Source organism: Cladophialophora immunda (genome assembly GCF_000835495.1).
Source record: "Cladophialophora immunda strain CBS 83496 unplaced genomic scaffold supercont1.1, whole genome shotgun sequence".
Classification (NCBI taxonomy): Eukaryota; Fungi; Ascomycota; class Eurotiomycetes; order Chaetothyriales; family Herpotrichiellaceae; genus Cladophialophora; species Cladophialophora immunda.
In genome coordinates, this window is record NW_015622541.1 from 6,345,297 (window position 1) to 6,355,488 (window position 10,192).

General features: G+C 53.5%; 2 protein-coding genes across 2 annotated transcripts; one reads left to right on the forward strand and one right to left on the reverse strand.

Moving 5' to 3' along the window:
• Positions 1–3,413: 3,413 nt before the first annotated feature.
• Positions 3,414–7,772, forward strand: PV07_01865 (uncharacterized protein). The gene has a single exon (XM_016388438.1). The coding sequence runs from the start codon at positions 5,378–5,380 to the stop codon at positions 6,695–6,697; it is 1,320 nt and encodes a 439-aa protein (XP_016255366.1). The 5' UTR covers positions 3,414–5,377; the 3' UTR covers positions 6,698–7,772.
• Positions 5,595–8,092, reverse strand: PV07_01866 (uncharacterized protein). The gene is made up of 2 exons (XM_016388439.1): positions 7,945–8,092; positions 5,595–7,894 (listed from the first exon to the last, which is right to left on the reverse strand). The coding sequence occupies exon 2, from the start codon at positions 7,545–7,547 to the stop codon at positions 7,122–7,124; it is 426 nt and encodes a 141-aa protein (XP_016255367.1). The 5' UTR covers positions 7,548–7,894; positions 7,945–8,092; the 3' UTR covers positions 5,595–7,121.
• Between the last annotated feature and the right edge of the window lie 2,100 nt (positions 8,093–10,192).

Genomic DNA, 10,192 nt, shown 5'->3' on the forward strand with positions numbered 1-10,192 from the left:
GTGGTTAGCCTCTGATCGAAGCGCTGGTCGCACAGAAATGCTCCCCAACTTGAGGAGGAATGGATGAGCGGTCAGATGGAGGCAAAGAATGGGCGAGCAAATCAAGGTTGCTCAGGGTGGACGAACCGCCATCCGAAGGGCTAGCACATGAATAATGGTTCATCGGGCAAAAAACAGAGGCCTAGCTTGACCCTGGCAGACATATTGGGAGCGAGAGCGGGAGCGCTGAGTCCCCCAATACTGCAGAAGAGTGGGTGGTTCTAGATCGCAGAGCGCGAATCATCTGATAACGAATGACGAGAATAACAACGCAGCTCGTGATGCTTCTATTTGGTGTCGTTTTTCTGGTTTCTTGGTCATTGCTTGGTGGAAGTTGCGCCTTTCCAATATCGACCAAGGCCACCGACCCCTCCCCGGTCTGTCCGTCGTCAACACCTGCCAGTATTTCACCCCGAACAGAACGATATCGCCCGGCGTGTTCCATTTTCACCAATTTCCTCTCGCTCGGATTGGCAAGGCAGAGACAAAGAGGAGGCACACCCTGGATACGGGTGGCTTGCGGCAGTTACATTCAATAATGGGTCAGTGACACGACCCTGGTCGCCTTTGCGAGCCCGTGTTGCTTTTTCTTATGGGCGACCTTGCTCTCTTCCATTCGCCCTCCATTCACGAGAAATGGACACAGCTGGCGTGGGGTCACCCCTCCAGCTGAGGCAAGAGGCGATGTCGGTGTCACATCTCATGCTTCCCCGCCGACTTTTGGTTTTCGCTTCTGGCAGACTCGCAATTGTCATTTGGTACCATATCCTTGGGACCCAACGGATATCCATCATGCCCTTCTGTTTGTCACCCACCTCGCCACAGAGAACCATCGATCGTGCAACCTCGTGTTCGCTTCCCAGACACCCCCAGGGAACAAAATCGGATCCCACCAGGAAGGCTTGCGCAATGGTCTAGGATGAACAGTTACTACCTGCATGGGGAGCGGAGCGTGAAGCGTCGGCATTATTTGCACAGCGCGAAGACCAGTCAAAACTGCTGCAGGAGGTCGAGATATCAAGGCGGAATTGCCTAGTCGGGATAAGATCTGCTCACACCGTTACAAAAGCGGGCGGCTCGTCAGAAATGCAGGTGTTCCTGGCAAGCCACTGAGCTTCAGTGACCAGGAGATCGAGTGTCAATCGGTTTCCCAGCTAGTTGGTCCTGCATTTCAAAGATTGGACAGCATTGACCTTTCGACGGACCTGGGGAAAAGAGCTAGTAGTTTCGGTCAGCCACCAAAATCGCTAGTTGGTTCGTCTCTCGGGCTGCCTGAGCCCAGATCATGGCTGGTGTTTTGATTCCGAAAGCAGCGATGCCCTCTTTCCACCGGCGTAGCACCCTTAGTCTGACTCTGGCTTTTTTTCGGTTTGTAATTTCTGCCCTATAAGACGGCCCCCCATCTGTATTATATCGGTGTTTGAGGGGGCGGACGTGAGGTGGGTAGGGCAGGTATAGCCTTGGAAAGGTGAGGGTTTCAGCGGTGGGCCAGCTACGGAAGCGAGTTGCAGACGGTCGTCTGGATTGAGCCAGGCCGAGAGATTGTGGTTGGCTCATGCCAGCAAGGAATATTGGTACCGGGGTTCTGGCCCAGGCTGACGGCTCAGATACATGGGTTGAGAGAGGTGGGGGGTCGAAGCGCGATGCAAGCCCATGTCGAGCAAGCAGCAGACGAGCAGCGGTGGCGACTTCGAGCCACCGAGACACTCCGGCGGGCGGCTTGTTCTTTGAAACCTCTTTTGGGTCCTTCGTGTGCCGCAGTCTGCCAGACGCTCGACTGGCTATGCCCAGAATGACAGTAGTGGAAGAGTCAGAAGGTTCCACGGGATCCGGTCTCCTCGGAGCTTCAGAGCACCGTCCCGGGTAACTCGTAAGGCAATCAGTTGTTGCTCCAGTGCCTGGACAGCACCCCCGTGTGTAACCTGGGATCTTCCAGAATCTTTTACGTGGCCTTTTCTTCCAGGCGTCAGGCCTGTCGGAAACATTCTCCTACGGCATGCATGGCCTGGGATGCTGCTGGGCTGCTGCTGGGCCGCTGGGCGGTCACCCAGCAAACCCCAGAGGACCAGTTAGCGAACACGCCCTGGTCAACCCTGTAGAGCTGGGACAAGGTGGACTCAGGTGGCACATGCCCACCTGAGTCTTTGAGGAGGGTCCACGGATCGGGGCTGCCACCTCGCTAGCGGACGATATGCGCGCTCCTGCGCTTGGGAGTAAAAATGCACCTGCGAAGAGGCACCATGGTATTCTCAAAACACTGTCCATCAAACTTCGTCGCCTCCCCCCTCCCCCGGAGCCATCTGTGGACATTGTCTGTGAGCAGCAACATTCGGGCCACTCTTATTTCAGGGAATTGGTCGCGTGCCCTCGACCCAAGGAAGTTTCTCTTTCCCCTGGCGATTGAGCCCATGCTTCAGACCCGATGTGTCCGCACCGACCCCAGACAATGCTCGACATGTGGGAATCTTGGTCCTCCCCCCTGGATTGCGATGTCTTGCGCAAGACCACGCTCCACCTAGACCGCCACTTTATCAACCTGGTTCAAGATGGTGGGTGACCCTGACCAACTAGTTGTCCCAAGACGCTGGATCAAACACCTCCTCTTGCTCCTTGTTGACATCCGAAAAGAAATGTCCCGACGATGAACTCATGAGTTTCTCGCTTACATTGAGCCGGCACGAACCCCGGCGCTGATCGTTTCTTTGGCGGTTTCCGTAGGCGAACACCGGACAATCGCATGCAAGAGCTAGGTGTTTTGAAAGGAAGAGCTCTGACCTTGGCATTTTCTGGGGGAGAAATGTCACTGTTGTCTGCATCTGGCATTCGATCAGCGCTGGACAATAATCGAGGTCTGGGAGGTTGGTAAACAATGACAACCTTCAACAGACCAGAGGGGGGGGGCCACATTAGCAGTATCCTCTTCGCCTCCACCCCAACAAAGAAGCAAGAGGGCGGATGGTCCCCCACTCGCTAAGCAGGCTGAGTGAGGCGTGGGCAAGAAAGTTCTGTGGCTTTCAAGATGGCGCATCTCGTTCGGATACAGCAAGTCTCGAATTTCAGCCCATCGGATCAAGTCCGTGGGCGGCGACTTTTTTTCTCTCCCTCCTCCCTTACAGCGAACAGTGAGCCAGCTAGGATCCAGCAAGTGGTTGTGGACTTACTCGTAGTCAGTTAGCTCTTGCCCTGTTGACTGAACCAGAAGCTGCAGACCTGGCATCGCCCTCCAGTTAGAATAATGGACGCGGGGGTTCGAGCTGCCAGTGCCAGTGCCAGTGCCAGTGCCAGTCCCTTGTCAGGTAATGGCCCGTAGTAAGGCCCCCTCTTCCTCGTCCTGCCTGCTTGCTACCCTCCCTACCCTCCTCGTCTTTACCTGCTTCTCTTCGACCTTCCTTCCCCATCTCATTACCCACTGTTGCCAATTGTGAGCACATAGGGCGCGGCAGCCTTAACTCAATACCCACACCCGCCATTAAGTCAGCTACTCAGATCTCAGCTTGCCTGCGATCTATTGCTTTTCCGCACGAACGGGCAAGTTCGCCTTCTCTTCATCTTTCCACACGAGGAGCCCCTCCTTCCCTGCCTCCTACCGACACATGCCGTGCCGTCCTATTCCCCCTACAAGGTTAAATCTGCTCTGGAGGCACACCATCAACACAGACGGCGCTGCCGAAGATACAGGACCTACATAACCACAGGACTATATCTGCTGGGCTCCTGCTGGTCATACCTATCTCCATCCCACAAAGTTTTACATACTTTTTTAGCCACAGCATCCCTCCCCCTCCTGATCATCCAGTCAGCCTTCGACTATCTCGACTCCGACATCCGGAACTCAATCTCTTGCCCCTTGTCACTTGTGTTGCCCCAAACCCTCAGTCAAGAAAAGAACCCCCCCCCCGGACTCAAGAATACCAGATTTGGCCCTCTACCCTGTGAAGCCAACTTCGACAAAGAGCGCACACTGGCAACTCATTGCTTGCTACCTGCCAGTGTGATACTTATCCTGCCTGTCGAAGGACGTCCTGAACTGTCTCGGCGACTGCTGTCCTCCAGGCCCGTTCTCCGATCCTGCGCGCGGGCGAGAATTCACCGCTGAAGCAGTTGCAATTCGGTTACCAACTGCCACTCACTCCTTGCCAACCAGGGGCACATCCGCAAAAGTAAATGCTCGTTTTACCTTCACGACGAGTCTACAGCGATTCTCTACCTCCGACCCCTATCCGTCAATCACCCTGACGATCCCGGCGCATCTCTTGTCGACGCGGGGACTTCTACTTAAGCTGATAGCCTTCTCGGATCTTCTCAGAAACTTCATCCTCCGTCGTCAATGACTCCAAGTCTCTTTTCGTGAAAAAGGAAAAGCTCCATTTCAACCTCGTGGTCTCCTTTTTTCCGGCTCTTCCCTTCGACCCCTCCCAGAACCTATCTCAGACTCCAAAGGTCGCTCAGAAGACAACGAGCTCAACACGCCAGGTTTGTCATCTCTGGATCATTAACTTTGGGAACATTTGGGTTGGCGCCTGTCAAAAGTGGCGGAGCCTCCATAGCATTCAACGCGGGCTGGCGTGAAGTTAAACTGAGGCCTCACCCCCGGAAAGTTCGAGCCTCAACAAGACTCAAAGAACCACAGTTCCTCCGCAAACCCACCAGCATCATCACGCATCTCTCTCAGATACTCGCTATCGAATTCTTGAATCAACAATTAGTCACTCCTCCCATCACCAGCTTTGGATCAAACTCAGTGCAGACGCGGATCTTGCGGGCTACTGGTTACCCAAAAACAACTGTACTTTGGCAAAGACCAGCCACTGCAGTTCAAACCAAACAAGAAGTATCGATCCTCTGGGGCTTTTATTATTGCAGATTGCAATTTTGATACCGACCGTCTCTAAGTTCTCTCCAGCATCTGCGCCGTTGTCTACAACACAACCTGGAAAGAGACCCACACAGTTTTACGCATTTTCTATCATCAACCAGCTCTGAGGCTGGTGTACAGACTTCTCTCTACATTCTTATTCTTACAATTTCGCCCAGCAAAGTGAGAGAAAAACCACAAAGCAGGAAGCTCCGCGCGAAAACCCATTTTCCACAACGGTGGTAATTTTTGAGGCGGTTTTCCTTCTGGCCGGGTTGACAACCCTCAGGCTTTCTCAGCCCAACTCAGGACCCCAGAACTTTGCCTGTCCCGAACGGTTTTTGTGAGCAACGCATGTCAGTGCTCCTCTGTGACAGTCTTTTTAAGATTAGAGTCTCAAGAGCCGGAAACTCTGCCTCATAACACTTTCGCTCTCTCAGAGACTTGCCCACCATAGCGCCGATACGCCACCACCGTTCCGCCATGTCTTCTGGCGGAGCATCGCTGCAGCCAACCTTCCAAGGCCATGTAGCCACTACCCAAGACGCCCTCATTCTCTTCGAGGCATGCCTGCAAGGGCACCTCTCGCATGTACCCAGGCGACCCCACGATCGAGAAAGAAGCAATCTGATCAGAAGCGGGTGCGTCTTTATCTATGAAGAGAATGCATCCGGAATCAAGAGGTGGACAGACGGTGTTACTTGGAGTCCCAGCAGGATCCTGGGCAATTTCCTTGTCTATCGAGAACTTGACAAACCATTTCCACCAGGAGAGAAGAAGAGAGCCATGAAAAAGCAACAGAGGCGTCCAAGCCGACCGGGCGAGCCCTATGCCAGATCCGAGGGTGGCTCATTCTCGGATGGACAATCTGGCAGCTACAACTCCGATCGCAGCGCCTCTGCTGACGTCGAGAGGCAGCTGATAGGCTCACTGGTAGACTCCTACGGCTTCAAGCAGGACGGATTGGTCAAGAAGACGATGAGCGTCACAGTCCAAGGCGTCACACATCACCTGGTCTCCTACTACCATGTAAATGACGTCCTCACCAACCAGCTGCGCACACCTTCCCAGACGGACAACCTTCAATACATCCGTCCACGGTCGGAACTGACCTCGAGACAAAGCTTTCGGGCGCCCATCGAGGATGTTGACGAGGTGGACGGCGCTCATAACTCGTACGCATACCGTGTGAACGCAGGCGGCTATCCCCAGCCGTATTACCTGCCTCCAGGGTATCCTCCCATGGCTCAGCAGCCCAATCCCCCCCAATATTCCATGGCTGTTCCTTCCATGTCCACGGGTTACATACAATCCCCGGTAACAGCATCACATATGCATGGACAACGAAATGACTATGGTCACTACGACCAATCGGGGTACAATCGAAGCTACGAGTCCTTGAACAGCTCAATTCCTCCGCCGTCCAAATCAATCCCTGCCACGCCGACCACGATGGCTCCAATCATGTCGGACCGCTCCCAAGCGCAAACGGCCATGTACCCGCCCATGAATATGCAGCGACCAGTCAACCCTTTGAGCCCGGTGTCGATGGATTCTCGAGCACCTGTGCCATACCGGCCAAGTCCATATGGAGTGACCCATAGCAATGGTGCTCAGATGGACCAGAACCGGCAGAGTCAACCCTCTCCCACACAAGTGAAGTATGATGACCGTAGGGAAACGGCACCGCAGCCAGCTCCAATGTACCAAAGTCCACGCACGCCATACTATCCCGACACAGCCAGTCAAGCTATCCCTCAGCCTCAGTATCCTCAGTGGGCAGGACAAGCTCATAACCCATAGGGTGGATCAGGAGCTCTTCCGCCCCCTGGGGGCAACAACAGTAAACCTTGTCCCAAGATGATGGCACCGCGGCATCCGTCAGATTCTGGCTCTTTCACCTCTGATGGATCAGACCGCGCAGGAGTCCCAACCAAGCCCACAATGCAGTGAACGGCAAGAAAATCCCGCGGGGCTTGTTCAACACAAGGGTGGAAGTATGTATTACGATCAACAGCCCCGGATGTCTTGGGAAGAACATGATGATCGCTGTCGCGTCTGGGTGGCCTCAGCCCAATCGTGGAGTATTTTCTGGTGGGATGTGAGCAGCAACGTTATCGTCTTGCTTAAATTTGCACAAGCCAGGACCTAATATCTCTTTTTCAACTGGCAACGCCCGAATCCGTCTTTCAAGGTGTGGGTTTCGTGTCAAGATCCAAGTTTTTGTTCATGAACAAGTATTGCAGGTGTCCAACTCTTTGCGAAAGTTTGTGCGGATCCATGTGGGAGAATTAACCATCTCCAAGAGTCTCGGCCTGTAGGCGTCACAGGTCAATCGCAGGTCTGAGTTCAGCCTGGCCTGGCGGGAGAGAGGAGGACGAGGAACAGAGACTCGATAACGGCGGCTTTGGGGAGGTCTCACAGATATTGCTTGCTTCTGAATTGGGACGTTTGACTTTGCAGAGACCAAAGGGGGTCGATGCAGAAACGCAGTGGTGTACAAACTGGTCAACTGGGAACAATGAGGAAGGGGTTGGTCTGGGAGGTAATGAATGAAACGGCCGGCAGGAGGTTTACTGGATTCGACGAGAGAAAAAAAAAAGTTCGAGGGAGGCACATTTGTCTTTGTAATTGCGTTTCTGCTCTTGTACATGTCCTGGGAGTGGGCGGCAAATGCTTCTATCGTTACAATGTTGTTCCTTCGGGTTCTCTGAGAGTCGCTCAGGACGAAGGATGAAATGCATCTTATTGAGACCAGTCCATGGCTTCCTTCAGACTTTTGCAAATTCACCCCATCAGCGGTGAAGCCAATTTGCAGCCTGCCAGCACGGCCTGTTTGATAATCTTGATCCTAAACACCAGCAATAAGCTCAGCACCAACCTAGGTACAAGGTACTCTGTTGTACACCGCCCCGAGTGTAAGGCCCAGTGTTGACACCGGCGTGGGCTTGACCTGCGCGAACCTTTTCCTCCGAGTAACTTCTGGTAGGTATAACGGCCCTGAACTCAAATTCAATATGCGCCCGCGCAGTCCAAGGGGGCAGACAGACGTCGAGGTCACCAAATGTGGCCGATTCCTTACCCTCTCACTGGAGATGCCAAATCGCCTTTACTTCGGGGTCTGAATATCTGCCGGTATTTACTTCCTCTATATCCCGCCTTCGAGATGTCACTGTGGGCGAAATGGGCAAGGATCAGAGGCCGCCACAGGATGCTACAGTTTCCATTACACCAAAAGCAATCCCAAACGCCGAGGACCCGAGACGATCGGCAAAAGCTCAGCTCTCGTCTCACGCCAACTCGCCACTCGAAACCTCCACTCTCAGCTTGGTTCGGACCCAGCGAGATCTCGTCTACAACAGAAGACAAGGACTTTCGACCTGGACACAATTACCAAGCGGGTCCTCTCCTCGACTTAAGCTGCCGTGGACAATAATTGAATACTACGTCCTCCTCCGAGACCTGCACAGGCGACCGCCTCTCAATTCCGTGGTGGCCAGGCGCCGCCGTCTGCCCTCTCAAAAGGACGGAGGGTGGCATAGAGTAGGACCAATGTTCCAACGGCGAACAAGGATCCGGGTTTGACTGGTGAGTTCGGGAAGAGGAGGCTTGCCACATGAACCATGGAAGTGTTGAGCAATGCGGAAGGAGGATTCCGTCGTGTGCTATTCTACAACTACCCCAGTCATGTTCTTGCCAATGGTGCTGAGGATAAAGAGCTCAAAGTCTAAGTCATACGACTGATAATGGCAACAAGATGGGGCTCTCTGGGCCCAGCAGCTACAACTTCCGGGCACCATTTCCGTTCTCTTGCAAATGCCTTGTCTTCGACCTTTTCCACCTGCCGTGGAGGTGTCGTATTGGCCACGGGGAAGACTCCGCCTTCAAGATCAAACCTATAAGATTGCCACCGTCTGGGGGTGACGTGCACCGGGGGCACTGGAGGCAGCTACGACTTTCAGTGGTCGGTGACTTGGGACTGCGAAAATTTCCTTTTTCCTCTTCGGAGCCAGAGTCCAATGCGCAGTTTCGACCTTCCAAGCACCGCAACCGGAGTGGCTGGATGAAAAGGGCAATGCTCCGACAGGCAGACAGGCACCAGGTACTGCATTTTGGTTAGTCAATGCTTCCTGACTATGAAGCTGTCAACATATAAAGGCTCGCCAGGCCTAGGCTTGCCCTATCTGTCATCGGCATCCACAGTATCTGAGAGCAATTCAGGGCAAAGCCTATCCGGACAAGACTAACCTGGTCAGCGACTGGTCTAGGCCTCTCTCCGTTCGCCCTGAACACTTGGGAATTGAGAAGGGATCCATGCAATTCCACAGCGGGCAGCTCCTCTCTGAGTTGATCAGTCGAATCTCGTCCGTTGTTTTGTTCGTGCCCTCCTGCCCCTGTGCCCTTGTTTTCTACTGCGAGTTTGGGACACCTACCCTCTGCTGGGCAAGTGGACAAGGTGGAAGACAGAGATAACCAGAAGTAGACAGTAGGAGTACCTATGGATCTCGCTTCCACTAGTTGTCAAAGTCAAACTGGAAGGGCTAAGCACTATCAGGTACCACTGGAAACAAACTGCTGCAATATCAGCCATCATTTGATTCCTTGGACCTCACGCAGGACGGGCTGCAAGGCAATAATAGGTCGGCAGCCAATATTATCCACATGAGTCGTCAGCGTCTGGGGCGACAGGCTGTGGCAGGCTGTGGGTTTTCGCCTGCTTGATCTTTTCTCTCTTCTTCTGGGTTTCACTTGTGCCCTAGCCACAGGTTGGGCAAACCTTCACAACCCCCTTTCTTTCCATTTTTCACCTTTTGAACACACCCAAAAGGATTGCTCAGCATCCTCTATCGGCAAGTTACTACGGCTTGCAGAATCAGTCTGCAATGTCCCAGAAAGACCACCACTTCGTCCACGCGGATTGCGTCGGCGTTATCCTTTGTCTGGAATGCATCACTTCCGCTCATGGTATACCTGGTTTGTCTCCAGAGTGGATGTCTTGACGCTCCTAGGGTGGCTCTTTCGATCTCGAGGCACCGGAACTCGATAGATCAGCAGTGCTCGGAGTACTTGTGGTTGAGCTTCTTCTGTTCTGTAAGTGCCGGGAACTGCACCCCACGCTTTGCTGCGTTTGCTTTTGCTACGTTGTGTTCTGAAACTCATACGCCTTCCCCAATGCTTGCTTGCGGATCCAATTCACCACGTCCCAAAGATTGTAGGAAGACCTCACCATGGCTGAAAGTTGAAACCCTGTTTTCCTCGGTCCGCCACACCGTACTTCCTCGAAGACCCATCGATCAG

Bases quoted from the DNA above. Each gene is read 5' to 3' on its own strand.
- PV07_01865 (XM_016388438.1), top strand. From the start codon at position 5,378: ATGTCTTCTGGCGGAGCATCGCTGCAGCCAACCTTCCAAGGCCATGTA.
- PV07_01866 (XM_016388439.1), bottom strand. From the start codon at position 7,547: ATGTACAAGAGCAGAAACGCAATTACAAAGACAAATGTGCCTCCCTCG.